The 19508-nt window shown below is 48.3% G+C and overlaps 1 protein-coding gene and 2 long non-coding RNA genes across 7 annotated transcripts in view; 1 reads left to right on the top strand and 2 right to left on the bottom strand.

The window, feature by feature from the left end:
* Nucleotides 1-391: 391 nt before the first annotated feature.
* On the bottom strand, nt 392-2240 carry LOC114807957. The gene is made up of 2 exons (XR_003755954.2): nt 1958-2240; nt 392-1322 (listed from the first exon to the last, which is right to left on the bottom strand). It is a non-coding gene; the product is annotated as an uncharacterized LOC114807957 (long non-coding RNA).
* Nucleotides 2241-4768: 2528 nt separating this feature from the next.
* Nucleotides 4769-7696, bottom strand: LOC120638151. Its single transcript, XR_005659657.1, has 2 exons — nt 7530-7696; nt 4769-4966 (listed from the first exon to the last, which is right to left on the bottom strand). It is a non-coding gene; the product is annotated as an uncharacterized LOC120638151 (long non-coding RNA).
* Nucleotides 7452-19508, top strand: part of PTAR1 (protein prenyltransferase alpha subunit repeat containing 1) — a 58659-nt gene continuing 46602 nt past the window's right edge. For all 5 annotated transcript variants that reach the window (XR_003755953.1, XM_029054916.1, XM_029054915.1 and 2 more), the window contains exons 1-2: nt 7452-7625; nt 15770-15939. Coding sequence is in view for 4 of the 5 variants with exons in the window: in XM_029054916.1 (XP_028910749.1) it covers nt 7540-7625; nt 15770-15939 (256 nt within the window). In the remaining variant the exon portion in view is untranslated. The remainder of the gene's footprint in view (nt 7626-15769; nt 15940-19508) is intronic.

The following is a 19508-nucleotide window of genomic DNA, read 5'->3' as shown; positions in this document are numbered from 1 at the left end:
CCACCGCGGCAAATCCTCCCTTTGCCGTTCTGAGAACAAGGCTAAGAACGTTTGCGCTAAGACATGAGACGGAGCTTTCTTTTGGGCAAAAGGATGTTTGTTTTGCCAGTCAGCCCCACCTGGTACGCCAGGTTGTAAAAAGGCCAGAAATCCAACTCTGAAGAGGGATGTTCAATCACATCCATCTGTGGGAAAATTTTCCCAAGGTTCGTCTGGTTAACCGGAGAGGTGGCTTGAGAGCAGTTACCCATCTCTCCAGGCCAGCGTTTGCAATTAATGATCTGTGGTGACCACCTGTCAGATCAGTGCTGTTTCCACTGTGTATCAGCCAGCCAGATACTAAAGATAATGAAATTCTTACGCCAAGAATAACTTGGAAAAAGCGAGGGCATTTTTTAATTAGCAAGTTTGGGGAGTATTTATTTTCTGTTGCTAGCGAGCGCAAGCGTAAAAAATGGCTTTCTCCTCTCGGTAGCTGGTGTCGTAGAAGACTCGGCCAAAGTTCCTGCTACTGCGGATATACTGTTGAGTTCCCAGGAACTTCAGGCTCAATTAATCTGGAGTTGTTGTGCCCAAATTTGCGGTTTTCACGAGAGACACACCTATATCGTAAAATATAATCACGCAAAGCCTAAAAATTCTAAGTATATTCACATTTTGTTTCCGAGTCGGGTACGTCAGATTGATATTTTGTTTCCGAGTCGGGTAGGTCAGATTCATATTGTTTCCGAGCGGGGTACGTCAGATTCATATTTTGTTTCCACGTCAGGTACGTCAGATTCATATTCTGTTTCCGAGTAGGGTACGTCGGATACAAATTTACTCACAGTTCCAGCCAAAATTTTGCTACTTCTGCACGTGAAAAAACATCTGAGAGTTTCTCTGAGGCACATCCGTTTCCCGATCTGTCCCCTTTGGTCTATCCTTGACTGAGCCCTTATCTTTCCAGACTCTCCCTTTCTGATGGGGACTACGGAGTGGGTCTGTCGGGTCTTCTTGGTGACAGAGTTGCTAATGAGGAGGAGGAGGGAAACGAGGAGGATGACACTGTGGTGCGTTCAAATATTTTAAAAGTTCATTAAAACCAATTATGTCTACAAATGCAGAGGTGAAACTAACGTCAGAGCATTTCTCCGATCCTCTTCCTCCGCCCCCAACGTCCAATCGATCGATCGTATTTACTGAGCGCTTCCTGTGTGCAGAGCACTGTACTAAGCGCTTGGGAGAGTACGACAGAGTCGGTAGACACGTTCTCTGCCCTCGACGAGCTCACGGTGTGAAACAAATCGCCGGAAAGAATCTTCGATCTTCGCATTCCGTTTCTGTAAAAGTACACTCCCTTAATTCCACCCTCTCCATCAACCTCAACTCCTTTGGCCCCCATCCCTTCACTGCTCTCGCAGCTCCAATCCACAGCCCTGGACCATCACCGCAGCCTGCACCTTTCGTTCCAGTGCCCGGGCGGCTGAAGGCAGTTGGCAGGAATCCAGCCCCCAGGTTCTCCCGCTACAAATTCTCACTCCCGTGCTCTAACTCAGAAGCAGCGTGGCTCAGTGGAAAGAGCAGGGGCTTGGCAGTCAGAGGTCATGGGTTCGAATCCCCGTTCTGCCACCTGTCAGCTGTGTGACTGTGGGCAAGTCACTTCACTTCTCTGGGCCTCCGTGACCTCATCTGTAAAATGGGAATGAAGACTGCGAGCCTCACGTGGGACAACCTGATGACCCTGTATCTCCCCCAGCGCTTAGAACAGTGCTCTGCACATAGTAAGCGCTTAACAAATACCAACATTATTACATTATTATTATTAACTCGGCTCTGGCTTCTGCTCCACGACTCTACCGGTCCTCCCTCATTGACTCACACACTCACTGCCCCCATCAGATCTTCTAAAACGGCAACTCCCTTCTGAAGCCCCGAATCTCCCCATCACCTTCCTCCTGAATCCCGAGCACCTCACCGCCTCCTGTGTCCGTTGGCTCCTCCTCTGCCTTTCATCCTGGTAGAGTGGGCATCCCCCGAGGCTCTGTTGTGGGTCTTCTAGCTTCTCGCTTTACACTCCCTCTCCCAGGGAGCTCATCCACTCAAATGGCTTCAGAGAGGGGCCGTGTCAGACTTGTTAGCTGGTTTCTACCCGAGCATTTGACACGCAGTACGTGCCTAACAGAATCCACAGTTGTTACTATTAGGCCTGACCTCTCCGCTGACCTACAATCCCGCATCCCCTCTTGCCTCCAGGACATCTTGGATGTCTTGCCGGCACCTCAAACTCAACGTGTCTAAAAAGGAACCCCTCCTCACGCCCCTAAAAACCACTTCTTCCCCTAATTTTGCAATCTCAGTTGACAACACGCCATCGTCCTCATCCAGGAAGCCTGGAACCATGGTGTCACCCTCCACTCTTTGCTATCGTTCAACTCTCCCATTCGGTCTAGTGCCAGATCCTGCCAGTTCTCCTGGATCTACCTCTTCCTCTTCAATCAGTCAATCAATCAGTGGCATTTATCGAGTGCTTACTGTGCACAGAGCACTGCATTAAGTGCTTGGGAGAGAAGGCTACAACAGAATTGGTAGACACGTTTCCTCCACTCAGACTCCCTCTAATCATATCCCTCCTAAAATTCCATCTCCTCCAAGTTTTCCCAGGACCCTGACACACAGTCATCCCTTCAGCCGACTCTAGCACTTCCGAACTTGTTTATGCCCTCCTTGGCCCTCATGCACCCATGTGGACTCAATTATTTATTTTGATCGCTCTAGTTGTAAATACTTTTACCGTTGTCAAGCACAGGCCTGGGAGTCAGAGGACCTGGGATCTAATCCTGGCTCCACCTGGCTCTGCTGTGTGACCTTGGGGAAGTCACTTCACTTCTCTGGGCCTTAGTTACCTCATCCATAAAAAGGGGGATTACGACTGTGAGCCCCATGGGGAATCTACCCCAGCACTTAGTACAATGCCTTGCACGTAGTGAGCACTTAACAGATGCCATAAAAAAAAGATCAATTCTGGGTGCGGTTCGCACGGGCGATACCTGAAACATATGGGAGAGGAATTTCCTTCACTGCAAGGTCACTATCAAGCTTTCAGTGAACAAGAACTTCCATTTTTACACGGCCACCCTATAATATGGGCCGCCAGTTAGCTGCCTGCATTCAGACTCCAGAAGACAGTAAGTACTTAAGGGGTACATTATGACTGACATCACAGTGTACTAATGCTTACCTAGAGACATGACTCAGTTCTATCATCTGCCAGGGTTTTGTGACATCTGAAGAATTTCCATAAAAATCATAAGGAACATCTAAAGTCTCCGAAGAGAAGCAAGCACATAAATAAGCAAAGAGGTGCGCTCCTTGAATTGCACTTTCAACTGGACCCCAATTTACTTTTTGTCATTACGGTATTTTTTTTAACTAAAGCAATCGACAGATGAGTGCCGCCTTCCCCTAAGGGGCCAGTGCTATATCTACTCTCACTGTATCCCAATGCCTTACAACTTAAAAGAATACATACCTGGTCTGCTACGTGACCTTGGGCAAGTGGCTTGACTTCTCTGTGCCTCAGTTACCCCACCTGTAAAATGGGGATTAAATCCTACTCCCTCCTACTTAGACTGTGAGCTCCCACGTGGGACAAGGACTGCGCCCAACCTGTTTGATTTGGATCTACTCCAGTGCTTAGAGCAGAGCTGGGCACGTAGTAGGTGCTTACCATGTACTGTAATAATTGTTATTATTATCATCATTGAAACCCTGTGATTGGAAAGTAAGCAAATGGAAGTTAGTACTAGCACCCACAAGAGGAAAGGAGCAAAAGAGACCTTGGGCAGGTCGCTTAACTTCTCTGTGCCTCGGTTCCCTCATCTATAAAATGGGAATTAAGACTGTGACCCCCATGTGGGACACGGACTGTGTCCAACCTGATCTTCTATCTACGTGGCTCAGTGGAAAGAGCTGGGCTTCGGAGTCAGAGGTCATGGGTTCGACTCCCGGCTCTGCCACTTGTCAGCTGTGTGACTGTGGGCACGTCACTTCACTTCTCTGTGCCTCAGTTACCTCATCTGTAAAATGGGGATTAACTGTGAGCCTCACGTGGGACAACCTGATTACCCTGTATCTACCCCAGCGCTTAGAACAGTGCTCTGCACATAGTAAGCGCTTAACAAACACCAACATTATTATTATTACCCCAGCACCTAGTACAGTGCCTGGCATATAGTAAGCATGAAACAAATACCATTTAAAAAAGAGCGAGAGAGAATTGGCGAAGATAGGAAAGACAAGAATAGGAGCCCCAGGCCACTAAAAGCGTATAAGAAAAAGGGAAGGGAAGCAGCGTAGCTTAGTGGAAAGAGCCCGGGCTTGGGAGTCAGAGGTCGTGGGTTCTAATCCCGGCTCCGCCACTTGTAAAGCTGTGTGACTTTGGGCAAGTCACTTCACTTCTCTGGGCCTCAGTTACCTCATCTGGAAAATGAGCCCCACGGGGGACAACCTGATTACCTTGTATCTACCCTTGTGCTTTGATCAGTGCTTGGCACATACTAAGTGCTTAACAAATACTATCATAAGAAAAACTGCGAAAAAAAATAACTCAGGGGAAGTAAAACCGACGTCTCAAACCGTAGAATGAATCTGATTCTGTACACGCCGGGTAAGGCAGAACTTGGAAGTAGAACCCTACAAAGTGGAACTGAAAACGAAAGAGCAAGCTTAAACGGAAGAGAAATAAATGCCTCTCCCTCCACCTCCTGCAGAGAAATTATGGAAAACGTTCTCGGTATGACAGGGACACACTTTACTAAGGCTCTTACGTGCTCGGGGCCCCTTTCCCCCCTGAATCTTCCAAAGATCAAACTTCCCATGCAGAAGGGGCCCAGGGTTGGATGGAATTTATCGGAGGCCTGGTGCTGCTATGCCCGACCTTCGGCAGCTTAGGAGGGCGTGGGCGGAAACACGAGGGGAGTCTGACCTACAGGGAAGAAAATAAAAAGGAAAATGAGCGCTTTGTTTTTCAAGCCGTCCTGCTTCTCCTTTGAGACCTTGTCATTTCACTGGGCTTATTCTCGTTTTAGGAAAAAGAAATAAAAAGGCAAAGGGTGGGGAGGCCGGCAGCAGGGAACGTACCTCCCAATTCTGTTGTCTTGTCCTCTCCCAAGTGCTTAGTACAGTGCTCCACACACAGTAAGTGCTCAATAAATACCACCAATTGGGGAGGAGCCAGGGGAACACGAAGAGAAGTAAGAGAGGGAAGGGGAGGAAGGAGCAAGTCACTTCACTTCTCTGTGCCTCAGTTACCTTATCCGTAAAATGGGGATTAAGACTGTGAGCCCCACGTGGGACAACCCGATTACCTCGTATCTACCCCGGGGCTAAGAACAGTGCTTGGCACATAGCAAGTGCTTAACAAATACCGCTATTCTTCTTCAAGACTGTGAGCCCATTGTGGGCAGGGATTGACTCTCCTTGTTGCTGAATTGTACTTTCCAAGCTCTTAGTCCGGTGCTCTGCACACAGTGAGCGCTCAATAAATACGAATGAATGAACGGAGAGCCGCAGGATAATAATAATGATCGTGGAATCTGTTACTCGCTTATGATGTGCCAAGCACTGTACTATGCACTGGGGTGGATACGAGCAAATCGGGCTGGATGCAGTCCCTGTCCCACGTGGGGGCTCACGGTCTCAATCCCCGTTTACGGATGAGGAGACTGAGGCCCAGAGAAATAAAGTGACTTACTCAAGGTCACGCAGCAGACACGCGACGGGGTCAGCATTAGAACCCATGACCTTCAGTCTCCCAGGGCCGGGCTCTATCTGCAGAAACAGAGGAGCGCACACACCCTCCCTCGGCCCCGCAGCCCTCACGTCCATAGCCGGGATTTACTTAAATCATCTGTCCCTCTAAAGTTTGATCTTCTTGGGGGGCAGGGAAAGCATCTACCGACTCTGTTCTATCGTGGGTTCGAATCCCGTTTCCGCCACTCGTCCGCTGTGTGACCTTGGGCGACTCACTTCACTTCTCTGGGCCTCAGTTCCCTCATCTGTAAATGGGGATTAAGACCGAGAGCCCCACGTGGGACAACCTGATGACCTTCTATCTACCCCAGCCCTTAGAAGAATGCCTGGCACATAGCAAGCGCTTAACCGATACCATCATCATCATTATTATAACAGGGCTCCACACACCGTAAGCACCCAATCGATCCGATGGATGTTAATACTGATGCTTAGACTGTGAGCCCCATGTGGGCCCGGGTTTGACCTGAGTCACTGGGATAATAATAATAATAATGTTGGTATTTGTTAATCGCTTACTATGTGCAGAGCACTGTTCTAAGCGCTGGGGGAGATACAGGGTCATCAGGTTGTCCCACGTGAGGCTCACAGTTAATCCCCATTTTGCAGATGAGGTCACTGAGGCCCAGAGAAGTGAAGTGACTTGCCCACAGTCACACAGCTGACAAGTGGCGGAGCCAGGATTCGAACCCATGAATCTACCCCGGCGCTTGGAGCGGCGTTCGACCCACAGCGAGTGCTTCGAGACCGTTAAAAAAAACTGGATTGATGGTTCGGTGGCTCGTCACGGGGGGCGGGAGCGGCGCTGGGGAGACCCGCACGGAGCCAGGGGGACTCGGCCACTAATAATAGTGATATCGGTATTTGTTAAGCGCTCACTATGTGCAGAGCACTGTTCTAAGCGCTGGGGGAAGATACAGGGTCACGAGGTGGTCCCACGTGAGGCTCACAGTCTTCATCCCCATTTTGCAGATGAGGTCACTGAGGCCCATAGAAGTGACTCGCCCACAGTCACCCAGCATCTGTCTTCTGGCTTCGACACACGGTCAGTTGCCAAACCTAAAACGGCAACCTTCTTTGGCTGTGCCCCTTTCTCTCCACCCTTGCCAGATTCCTTCTTCGGGCCCCGGTCGCTTAGTTCTTGATTAAGGGAACCTGCTCCTGACCTAGCTCTCTCCATTTACCCCTCCCTCGCCCACCTATATTCGTACATCGTGAGCCCCTCGGTCTGTGTCCAGCGGAGCCGGGATTCGAACCCCTGACCTCCGGACTCCCAAGCCCGGGCTCTTGCCACTGAGCCACTCTGCTCACTTCCTCGCGCGCAGAGGAACTGTGTGAAGGGGGTTTTAACAAACAAAGCGCCTCAGCCCGGGGGAGACGGGTGGAGGGGGGGAGGAAAAAAAAAATCGCTTTTAAATGATGGAGCGGCGGGCCGGGGCGGCGGGGTGGGGGAGAAGGGCCCGGGGCCCGACCCGGAAGTGCTCGGGTTCGACTCGGCGGCGCGGCCGAGGGAAACGCACGCGCGTGGGCGCGCGCACGCACCCCTAGCTGGCTCCGCGCGCGCGCACCCGTGCCCAACTCCGCGCGCGCGCACATCCTCCCTCCCTCCCTCCTTCCTTCCCTCCGTCCGTCCGTCCCTCCCTCCTTCTCTCTCCCGCCCTCCTCTCCCTCCCCCCTCCCCGAGCGACCTTCTCCTTCGCTTTTCCTCGCGGCGAAGCCGCAGCTGCTGCCCTCACCGCCGCTAAAATGGCAGAGTCTTCGGAAGAGGTGGCGGTGCTGGTGCAGCGGGTGGTGAAGGACATCAACAACGCGTTTAAGAGGAATCCGCTCATGTGAGTACGGCGGGCGCGGCCGCTTTCCCGGCCGGCCGTCCTTCCATCCCTCCCTCTCTCCCTCCCTCCGATCCTCCGGGGATCGTTCCCGGGCTGAGGGCGCGGGGGAGGAAGCGGATGGAGGAAGTGGGAGGCCGGCAGAGAGACCCACACAGCCCGGGAGAGATACACCCGAGGGGGAGAGAGAGACGCCGGAGAGGGGCAGAGACACCAGAGTTAGGGAGAGACAGACACTCCCAGAGACCCAGAAGGCGCCAGAGATAGAAGCAGAGACACGAGAGTTAGAGACGAAGACGCCCAGAGGCGGGGAGAGACACCCGGAGATAGAGAAAGAGACAGTGAAAGACACCCAGAGACGGAGAGAGAGAGACTCAGCCAGGGCGAGACACCCAGAGATAAAGAGACAGAGAAAGGCGCCCAGAGCCAGAGACGCCAGAGAGGGAGAAACCCAGGCAGAGCGAGACACTCAGAGAGAGAGAGAGAGACGGAGAAAGAGAAACCCAGGCAGAGCGAGACATTCAGAGATAGAGAGACGGAGAAACATCCAGAGACAGAGAGAAACCCTGCCAGAGCGAGACACCCAGAGGTAAAGCCAGCCAGAGACAGAGCAAAAGAGGGAAATCCAGAGATAAAGTCGGAGAGACTCAGAGCCGGGCGGGGGGAAGGGAGGGAGAGGTCACTACTACTATTGTCACGCACCCGTAGAGGTCCGTGAAACGTTCCTCTGCCCGCACACGAAGCCGAAGCCGCTCCAGGTCCTTCCATTCTCCCTTGAGAACCAAATAACCGATCCCCATGTTGAGAGCTCGGCGGCAAAACCATCGAAACCAAGGACTTTGACCTCCCCGTGCTTTGTTCTATTTTCCTTTCATTCCTCCTCCCAAGAGGACTCGGTGAATCTAAGATGGGGACTCTCTTTTGAGAGATCTAAATAGAAAACATCCTCCCCCCCCGCACCAACAGTCTCCATCCATCTTCTAGCCTCTGCAGAGATATCCCTGTTACTACATGAACATATTCACGCAGATGTCTGTACGCGCTGACTTGTTCCAAAAGTTTCTGAGGTCCGTAATTGGCTATTTTAACTGTGGGGAAACATGGTCTTGAGGGGCAGAGAAACTTTTAGAACTAAAAGGAGTGGTGTCTTTTAGTAAAGGTCGATTGAGGCTTCCACCATGTGTGTCATGCACCACCGGAGGAAAAAAAATGTTGCTAGTAGCAAGAAACTGTAGTGGGTGGTAGGAATCGCCCCCAGAAATAATTGCTGGGTTTTGAGTTGCAGAAAGCACACTCATCTGGGACCTTTTAAACTAAATGATGAGTCTCGGATACCGAGTGGGCTTCTTTAATCACTTTTATCCTCAAGCCAGGCCCCTATTTAAGGTACCTATCATAGGGTCTGCAGTATCCTTGGCACCTTTCTTCTAGACTTCAGTGTGCCCTTGAAGGAAACTGTGCGAATCAACTTTTCCTTTATTTACCCAACCACAAAAAGGACAGAACGGTACTACGGTACTGAATTCCTGAATGGTAACACACAAAAAAATGCACCCATCCCACCTCCAGAGAAAAAAAGAGTAACAAGTATCACCCAAATGGAATTAACCCTATTCCCGAAACAACCAACGACAGTTTGGTTTCCTTAGAAGATTTAGCCCACAAATCCTCGTCTTAACTGTTGTACTTTGGCTCAAAGGGGGCGCTTACATGAACTAGGGTAAGCTCAAACTTCTCCCTAGAAAATGTCACACATACACAGTGTATTTAGACCGTGAGTCCCATGTGGACAGGGACTGTGTACGATCTGATTATGTTGTGTCTGACCTGGTGCCTAATACAGTGTTTGACACATAAGCGTGTAACTTGTATTCTTATTATTATTATCTTCTGTCGGTCATTCTTCCAGTTTCTTGTTTCATATTTTTTAAAAAAAGCATTCTCTCCCATTTCTGCCCCATCTTTCCCCCACCTGCTAAACCATCTTTTGATTCCTCAATTTGAAAACATGCAGAAAGATCTCTGGGATGTTACCATGGTGACTTATGGGTAGAACATTTTACCGTCTTTTGGAACATCTCCCTCTAAGTTCCCTTTTAAAGTTGGAAACTTCAGTGGAATTGGGCAGCCAGCCCCTTCATACACATATGTCAGACCACCCCTCTTCCCACCCTCAAACGTTTAAGAAGAAGAAGAAGAAATTGTGGTATTAAGCCCTTACTATGTGCCAAGCACTGTACTACACTCTGGGGTAGATAGATGATAAATAGGTCCCACATGGGGCTCACAGTGTAAGTAGGAGGGAGAACAGGTATTGAACCCCCATTATGCAAATGAGGGAACTGAGGCATAGAGAAGGTAAGTGACTTGCCCCAGGCCACCCAGCAGGTACCTGGCGGAGCCGGGATTAGATTAGAACCCAGGTCCTGTGACTCCCAGGCCTGTGCTCTTGCCGCTGGCCACGTTGCTTCTCACATTATTAAAATCACATCTCCTCTAAGAGACCTTCCCCCGACTGAGCTCTCGGTTCCCCTACTCCCTCTCCCTTCTGTGTCGCCTATGCACTTGGAGCTGTCCCCTTTAAGTACTTGATATTCATAATAATAATGTTGGCATTTGTCAAGTGCTTACTATGTGCCAAGCACTGTTCTGAGCGCTGGGGTAGATACAGGGTAATCAGGTTGTCCCACGTGGGGCTCACAGTCTTCATCCCCATTTTACAGATGAGGTAACTGAGGCACAGAGAAGTTAAGTGACTTGCCCAAGGTGACACAGCTGACAAGTGGCAGAGCTGGGATTAGAGCTCCCAAGCCCCTGCTCTTTCCACTAAGCCACGCTGCTTCTCAATAATAATGGTATTTGTTCAGCACTTACTATGTGCCGAGCACTGTTCTAAGCGCTGGGGTAGATAACAAGGTTATCAAATTGTCCCACTTGGGGCTCACAGTCTTAATCCCCATTTTGCAGATGAGGTAACTGTGGCACAGAGAAGTTAACTGATTTGCCCCAACTCACACAGCTGACAAGTGGTGGAGTCGGGATTAGAACCCACGACCTCTGACTCCCAAGCCCCTGCTCTTTCCACTAAGCCACGCCGCTTCTTAAAATTGTGGCGATGCTGGGGACTGAATCCGGGGCCTCATACGTGCGAAGCATGCGCTCTACCACTGAGCTACATCCTGCCTATTCATCTCACCCTCGGCCCCACAGCACTTATGTCCATATCTGTAATTTATTTATATTGATGTCTGCCTCCCCTTCTAGATCGTAAACTCCTTGTGGGCAGGGAACGTGGCTACCAACACTGTTGTTTTCTCCCGAGCACTTCGTACAGTGCTCTGCACACAGTAAGTGCTCAATAAATACCATTGTTTGGAGGATTTTTTTCAATTTATCAGCTGCATTATCACTTCCCTTGAAATTATGGTAGAAAGTAAAGAAAACCTTTGGTTAGCTATGTTGTAGTTTCCTTCCTAGTTGCCCTGCAGTCCCTATGAGGGACAGAGTAACAATTTATCTCTGTCGAAAACACGAAGAAACTAAGGAGTCGAACACTTCGTGATTTACAAAAGTTTATGAACCAAGTCTTTGGAGCTAGGAAAAAAACCCGCTTTTGAGACTCCTTCATTGGACTGGTTTACTAAACAACACATCCCCTTCCTGAAGCTTTTGTTTGAGTATAAAACTGGGTTTTCCCTTAAAAGCCATGATCTTATTACAGTTATAATTGCCATGAGCTGTTTTCTGTATTTATGACTGGTTAGAATTCACAAAATAAAGAGACCAAGTTAGATTTCATTTATAATAAGATCATCCCTTTTTCACCAGTACCCATGGTCTGGAAGCGGACCCGACTGTTGTATATTTGGTGCGTCTGTCATGGGCGTTTCTGGACTTGCCGTCACAGATATTCAGGGATCATTTCCTTATCTGCTATTCTAAAGTTTTCTAACCATACAGACAGCACTTGCACTGCGCCCCAAATTCTAGCCACTGGGAGTTTAAGTTGGGGACGGAGGGAACATACTTGCACCTTCAAATTCTCCCCGGTGACAGAAAATCAGCTCCCGTCGGCCGACTGCAGCCATTTCTAAAGCGAATGGGCAAAAGTAGCTGCTTCATACCTGAGGAGAGGTCTGTACCTGGAAGGACATGGTCAGTTTGTGCAAGCTACAGAAGCAGTGTGGCCTAATGGAAAGGGTAAAGGGCTGGAAGTCAAGAGACGCGGGTTCTGAACCCAGGTCCACCACTTGCCTTGCCTGATGTGGGATCTTGGGCAAGTCGCTTGACTTCTCTGAACCTCGGTTCCCTCATCTGTAAGCTCAAAATTCAATATCTGTTCTCCCTCTCCCTTAGACTCTGAGCCCCATGTGGGGCAGGGACTGTTTCTGATCTGATGGCATCACATCCACCTCAGTGTTTGGTACTTAGGAAGTGTTAAACAAGTGCCACGATCATCACTGTCACTTGCTCCACGTGAGCTAGACTTTTAAGTCGATAGGTAGCTTCATCGTGTCTTTAGAACTTTTAAAGGCGACTTTCCAACCAGAATATCAGAGCTGGAAAGGTAAGGGTCCTGCCCCTTCATAACCCTTCACGCCGGTATTGGTGTTAAGCTGGGTGAACTGGCTAAATTCTAGGTGGTTAAATGGCGTACTAGAGAAGAAATGTGCTATTCTATGATTTGTGTATGTGTGTGTGTGCACCAACATCTTCATCTCACTTCCTAGCCTAAGTTGCTTGGAAGAGCTGTCCCTCAAGACCTGAGGGATTGGGCATAGACAGGAAGACTTGAAGGTCTAATCTCTATCTAGGCAGCCCGCTGGCTCCGTACTAACAAAGTGCTCATCACAGTACCATAAGTGCTTACTTTGCACCTGTTACCCTAGAGCCAGTCCACCTGCCGTGATGCCACAGGGTGCTGCCCACCCTCTCATCCCTCAGTTTCTTCATCCGTTGAGCGGGAGTGGTGATGCTTACCTCACAGCACCTGTGTGAGAATTCACTATTGTCTCCAGAATGCCTCTGGTTCCCCCGATTAAAGAGGGGGACTCTGGCAGCGTTTAAACGTGGCGCCCGTTGATGAAGCGACTGGCGTTTGCTGCAGAAAGTCTTCTGACTGGGAGTCTGAAGGGATTCTTTTCCTACAAAGTCGAGATACGAAAGGCATTTTGTCTTCCGTATAGGTCGTTCTCTGAGGACCATAGGGTGGAATCAATGAGAATCGATCTGCTGGTAAAGTGAGATTTGAAATGGAGTGAATGAGTAGTCATTTACGGCATTGCATCTCTGGACAGTTTTGGTCTAGCCTAGGTGTGGGTAAATGTATGTAGACATACATTCTGTCCTTCCTACTCAAAGACACCACTGATGGGGAAATTCACCTGTGGATGTGTGTGTGGAACCCAGAGTCTTGACAGCACCGTGCGTACACAAAGACTGTCTCATTGTGCTGACACGCTTGTTGTTCGCAGCATTTGGCGCGGTCTTGGCTTTGGCCTCCTTGTCTCCTGATCCTTCCGAAGTCTCTGCTCCTTTCTTGATGGCCGGTCAGCCCGAGGCAGTCGACTCGGTGTTCACCTGGGATAGAACATTGTCTGAGGTTTTGTTTTTCTGTATCCTTAAAGTTTAGAAATACGATCGACTCGGATTTTGTTTTTCCTTAGGCCAGAAACTGAGCGGGGACTGTCCTAAATGAAACGTGAGCAAAATAGTCAAGAGGCAGGAGCTAGGAACTTGGACGAAAACCCCCTGCTTGTTGTTGGCTGTGACGATATTTTGATTCTGGTTATTAGGGGCTTATACTATGCTAAGGGTTGGAATAAATGCAAGATAACCGATTAAAGCCGGGTTTCTGTCCCACGGGGGTCTCACGATCAAAGCAGGGGAATCCAGAGTCGTAGAACACTCAGGATACGTTACCGACAGCAATAAGCTACAGATTAAAGGGTAAACAATCCGAAGGACCGACGTTGTCTCTTTTTCCAATGGCGTAGTTGCGTGCAGCCGTTATTAGATATGAGCATGAACTGTCCTGAAATGACACTGAATTTTTTGTACGCTGTAGCATACAAATGTCCCAAAGCTGCATGCCAGAAAATCCATGATGTCCATGGGCAGATTGGATTTTAGGTAGTGGCATGCCAATTTCCAGGTTACCCTCCACTGTGGATAAAGACTGAAAATAAACAAGAGTCACGAACACTTGGAAAGTAAAATCGTCGTATGTAGATAAGAATGGGCTTAACCTGTCCATTTTTGGAACAGGTTCCAGAACAAAAAAGGTAAAGTAATTATACTCTCAAGGACACCTTAATTTTTGGAGGCATTTCAATTGTTTTTCCGAAGCACACATTTGTATGTCATCAGCTCAAAATCATTTAGATAGGACTTGATCACTGAGAAGCAGCGTGGCCTAGTGGAAAGAGCAGGGGCCTGGGAGTCCGAGGACCTGGCTTCTGATCCCGGCTCCGTCACTTGTCTGCCCTGTGAGGTCGGGCAAGTCACTTTGCTTCTCTGGCCCTCAGTTACCTCATCTGTAAAACGGAGATTAAATCCTCCTCTGTCCTACTTAGACTGTGACCCAGTGTGGGGCAGGAACTGTCTTTAATAACTTGTGTCTACCCCAGCCCTTAGTACAGTGCAGTGCATAAGAAGCACTTTTAAAAATATCATAATTTAACAGTGGTGTTCACTGTTAAATTCCCATTTTGCCAATCAGGGCTGGTCTGAGGAAAAATCGGGGCCCCTGCCAACTCTGTATTCGGTGCCCCCTTGATAGAGATAGTGAGGGAGCATAGTGTGTGCACCTGTACTTCTGTGCAGCTGTCACGGAGCTAGTTTGCTAGAGAATAAGGGCGTTGAGGAAAAATCCACTTGTAAAATATCAAACTTGCGGTGGGTTGTTGGGGTTTTTTTGTCTGAAAGTTGACAATACCAGCAGTAAAAAAACAGAGTGTAGGTTTTGACTTCGTTTATGGTTTTTTGTGCGGGACCTAATTGCTCACCTTACATTATCACCTTTGTCATTGCAATCAATGGTATTTATGGTTTACTGTGCACGGGGAACTCTACTAAGCGCTTGGGAAAGAAAAATACAACAGAGGTGGTAGACATGGTCCCTGCCCACGAGGAGCTTACAGTCTAGAAGGGGAGACGAACATGACAATAAATTTCAGATAGGGGAAACGGCAGGGTATAAATATATGTCAGAATTGGGGGGTGAGTATCAAAATCGTTAAGGAGTACATATCCAAGTGCATAATCTTGTCGTTGGGAAGGGGAAGGGAAGGTGCCTCACCTCCAATCTGACAGAATCTTTCCCAGAAGTAATACACATTACCCAGAGTTTGGGGTAGCTTGTATAGTTATCGAGTGCATTTTCAGCATAACCATCATTTCACAGACCTGTTTTTGGCTGTAGCTATTAATCTGCCGGGGTGGTTTGGAGCAAAATGGAATGTCTCAAAATACCAGTCCTGAAACCCGAAAGCTGTTGGTTTATTCATGTTCAAGAAATACAAGCTTTTTGTCCTGATAAAGCACTGTAACATCTTGTACGGTTATCAGGCAGCGTGGTCTAGTTGAAACAGTACAGGTCTGGGAGTTAAGACCTGGATTCTAGTCCCAGCTCCTGCTCTGTGTCCCCGTAGTCTGGTAATTTAAATTCTTGGCGCCTTAGTTACCTCCGCTGCCGTAAGAAAAATTAAAAAAAGTGCTCTGTCAATTCAAGGTGTTATTCTTGTGGTATCCAAGGATTTATTGATATCTGTCCACTGACTAAATGAAGCAGTAAAGAGGTGTTTTACTCTTCTCACTTATTGAGTGAAACCTTTTACTGTCTCAGTAAAATGTAGCCACCTCCCTCCACCCTACTGCATTTGTACAAAACCCTCTATCCGGGTCACGAGCAACAAGTGGAATTCATCAAGGCATGTCTACATGGCCTGTTCATTTTCATTTTCCATTGTAACCTATGGGCTTGGATGAAGAGAGATGCTGATTACTTGGGGAAACTAATGTTAATTATGGTGGAGTTTTCTTTTAAGTGAGAAAAATGCAGATGAATGGAGTGTTCTATAGTGATTAGGGGATTGTAAATGGGTACAGACTTACCATTACTTTTCTTCTGTGTTTTGTGTCTTAAGAGATGAAATAGGTCTAATACCCTGTCCTGAAGCTAGGTACAACCGGAGTCCGATAATCCTGGTTGAAAATAAGCTTGGTGTGGAGAGCTGGTGTGTCAAGTTTCTTTTGCCATACGTCCACAACAAACTCCTCCTGTATAAACAAAGGAAACAGTGGCTGAACAAAGATGGTAAGTTCCTTGTCTGAACTGGACGCTCTTTGTTAAATCCCAGTGAACTGGAATCACTCCTGGTCAGGGTGGATTTGCTTTAACTTTCAGGAAGACTTAATTCCACAAAAAGTGCATTCTTAACACAGCGATCAAAGGGATGTACTGTGCAGGTGCATCCCTGGAAAAACAAATCTGCACTAAATTTCATGGACATGCTTAATGGGGCTTTTTACTTAGACTCTGAGCCCCATGTGGGACAGGGACTGTGTCCAACCTGATTATCTTGTATCTACCCTAGCGCTTAGTATAAGCTTGGCACATAAGCGCTTTAACAAATGCTAGTATTATTATTATTATTGTTAGTAATAACCAGATCCCATTGGGTGGAGTTGGTTATCTTTCTTCCAGCCCAAAGACGAGCCCTCGGGAACAGCATAAAATCGAGTCGGTAGAACACATCTACATGAGCTGTTGGGATTTGCTTTAGAAACAAATTTCTGCCAAGTTGCATGAATACACTGCTTCAGTACATAATTAGGAATTATGATCCTCGTCCCATTATAGCTTTGACCTTTAACGTTTTATCGAGAGTTTGATTTTAAGACACCGTAAACAAAGATCTTTTCAAAACGTTATTGAATAAAAATGTTGTTGACTCTTTTCTTAATGCAAGTTCTTATCCGTTGCGATTGAGCTTCCAGATGACATCCCATGGCTGCCCAGCGAGGTAGCAAGCAAGCTGGTGATGATCTCAGTAGGTGTATTATTGGCTGAAAGCCTCCCACAATTACTGTCCCTCTAGGGGATTGGGAAGCAATCTGCTTTTCTTGGGGGGGGGGGGGATGGCGAGGGGGGGGAGGCATGACATCCTGATTTCCTTCCACTCCTTTCAACCCCACCTTCCTCGTCTGTGCTTCGCTGTTTCTGATTATCTAGGCTGCTGGGGAAAACAATTTGCCCTGGAGGTTTAGCATAGACTGTCTTGGGTTTTTCCTTTGTACTCCCTGCCTTTAACAGTTTTTCTTCTCCATGGATTTCTAAACAGGGGTTTGTTTCTCCTCTCCCCCCCTCCCCGCCTCCCTCCCACCCCCTTAAAGCATTGTAAAAATGTTTACCGGGAAAATAGGGAATTTAGTACTATGCAGTTTTAATGACGATCTGGTCTGGGATGGGGCACCTGCCCAACAAAGCCGCAGTTGATAAGCTGAAGAATGGAAATCTTTAACTGAATAAATACAAGGCCTCCTTTCTCAGTCTAGGAAGGTCATTTTCCTTCTGCTGAAAGAAGCTAGAAGTCGATTAAAATATAGCAGACTGTGCCGCAACTGTTGCAAGCTACCAGCTTTTTTCCTTGGGACTCCCTTTCCCAATCACCCCTTTCTGGAAAGTTTTCTCCTGCTCCCTTCAGGAATTCAATTTAGCCAGGTCTCTTCCTCCTGCTCCTCCTCAGGCTCGTCGCGGGCAGGGAATGTGTCTACCAACTCTGTTCTGTTGTACTCTCCCAAATGCTTAGTCCGGTGCTCTGCGCGCGGTAAGCGCTCCAGAAAATTGATTCATATTTCGTGAGCATCTTTCTGTGTGGAGCAGTGTGCCAGGGACTTGGGAGCACTCGATAAACCCATCAGAGATCCAGTCCCTGCCCTTGAGACGACGACACTCTAATGAGAGGGACAGGTAGACGTACCAACTGTGTTTGTATTCAATGAGGGCAGTGGGGAAAACATAGGTAAAAGTAACGGTACAGGTATTTATTGAGTGCAGTGCATTCTGTTTAAGCAAGAGGCCAAAAATAAATAAACCATTGCGTTCATGAGTGTTAAGGGTAGTGGTCAGGACCGGTGAAATGGGGATGAGTTGGGAAGGCCTCCTGGAGGAGGTGGCTCTTTAGAAGCAGCATGGCGGAGTGGATGGAGCACAGGGCTGGGAGCCAAAAGGTCGGGGGTTCTAATTCTAGCTCTGCCACTTGTCTGCTGTGTGACTCTGGGCAAATCATTTCACTTCTCTCTGCCTCAGTTACCTCATCTGTAAAATGGGAAGCATGACTGTGAGCCCCATGCGGGACAGGAACTGTATCCAGCTCAATTTACCTGTATCCACCCCAGTGCTCAGTACAGTGCAGGGCACATAATAAATGCTTAACAAATACCACAGTTATCAATACTATTATTATTATTATTAGAAGGGTTTCGAAGGTGGAAAGAGATAGGGTTGGGCAGATTTGAGGGGGAAGGGAGTTACCCGGCAGGAGGAAGGGCAAGTGCAATAAGTAGAAGATGGGAGATCAAGGATGGGAGCTTGAGGAGCAAAGAGTGCAAACTGGAGAAGCGGCATGGCCTAGTGGAAAGAGCATGGGTCTGGGACTCAGAGGCTCTGGGTTCTAATCCTGGCTCCGCCACTTGCCTGCTCTGTCACCTAGGGCAAGTCGCTCCTCTGGGTCTCAGTTTCCTCATCTGTAAAATGGGGATTAAGACCATGAGCCCCGTGTGGGACAGGGATTGTGTCCAACCTGATTATCTTGTATCTAACCAGCACTCAGTAAACGCTTATCAATACCATTTTTAAAAAATTACAAGAAGAGTGAATAGGTAAGAGGGAGAAGGTGGTCAAGAGCTTATCTGAAGTAAAGAGAAAAGGCTAGCCAGTGAAGGCGTTTGACCTTTTTTTTTGGAAATTGAACCAGGAAGCTTTCAGAACCGCTTCACTCCCCTCCTCTGAGTGTAGGAGAGACTAAAGAGGGGAGAGGTTAGAAAGGCTGGGAGATAACGAGCCCTCGGACCGGGGTGGTGGCCATGAGGACGGAGAGGCCTGTGATAGAAGATAGTCCTTCATTAGATTCTGCTTCCTGACCCAGCCTGGTTCTCTTGCCCCTTGGGGCTAAGAATAGCCAGGAGTACATTGGACCATACGTGTACTGGAACATATGTGTCTCAAAATGGTCGTTGGTGAATTGCCGCCCAGCTCTGTGTTGAGCTTACACAGGCTGCATAGAGATGGTGGGCGTGTTTCAGTTGTAGGTCTGTAGAAGCCCTCGACAGTGTAACTTTGGAAAAACTAACATTAGCAGCAAAGCTAGATGAGCGCAGACAACAGATGCGGTGCCCATCTGGCATCACTGTATGTGAGGGAACATGTGAATGTGTGAGCGAGGCGGTATTGTGCCGGCGAGAAGGTCTGTGTGGTGGTGAGCCAGAGGTCCCGATGAAATTGTTCAAAAGGGTGATTCAGCGGAGAACGTTTATGAAAGGCCCAGAAGAAAGGCGAGCGAAAGGGGCAAGAGGGAGCGAAAAGGGAGAGGGAGACTAATTTTAGAGACAACCTACTTTGCTATCCTACGGGAGCTCCGCAAGAATGGCAGGAAGGCAGAGGGAAACAGATTGGCAAAGAGGACAGGGAGAGAACAGGGTTTAATCTAGCCCAGATGAGGTACAGGTATTTCTGCTAATGAAACAGTGTAAATGAAAACCCAGTAGAACAGCTTGGCATAGTTCTGGATTTCGCAGCTTCAGATATTTTGGTGGAGAACATTCTCACAGTATGGTTCCAGAGATCACCTGAAGTTTTCAGGGCTGTTACTGATGCCAGTGAGG

This window comes from Ornithorhynchus anatinus, chromosome X5, assembly GCF_004115215.2.
Source record: "Ornithorhynchus anatinus isolate Pmale09 chromosome X5, mOrnAna1.pri.v4, whole genome shotgun sequence".
Taxonomy (NCBI): Eukaryota; Metazoa; Chordata; class Mammalia; order Monotremata; family Ornithorhynchidae; genus Ornithorhynchus; species Ornithorhynchus anatinus.
The sequence above is the reverse complement of the archived record's forward strand: the minus strand, read 5'-3'. Positions and strand labels throughout refer to the sequence as shown.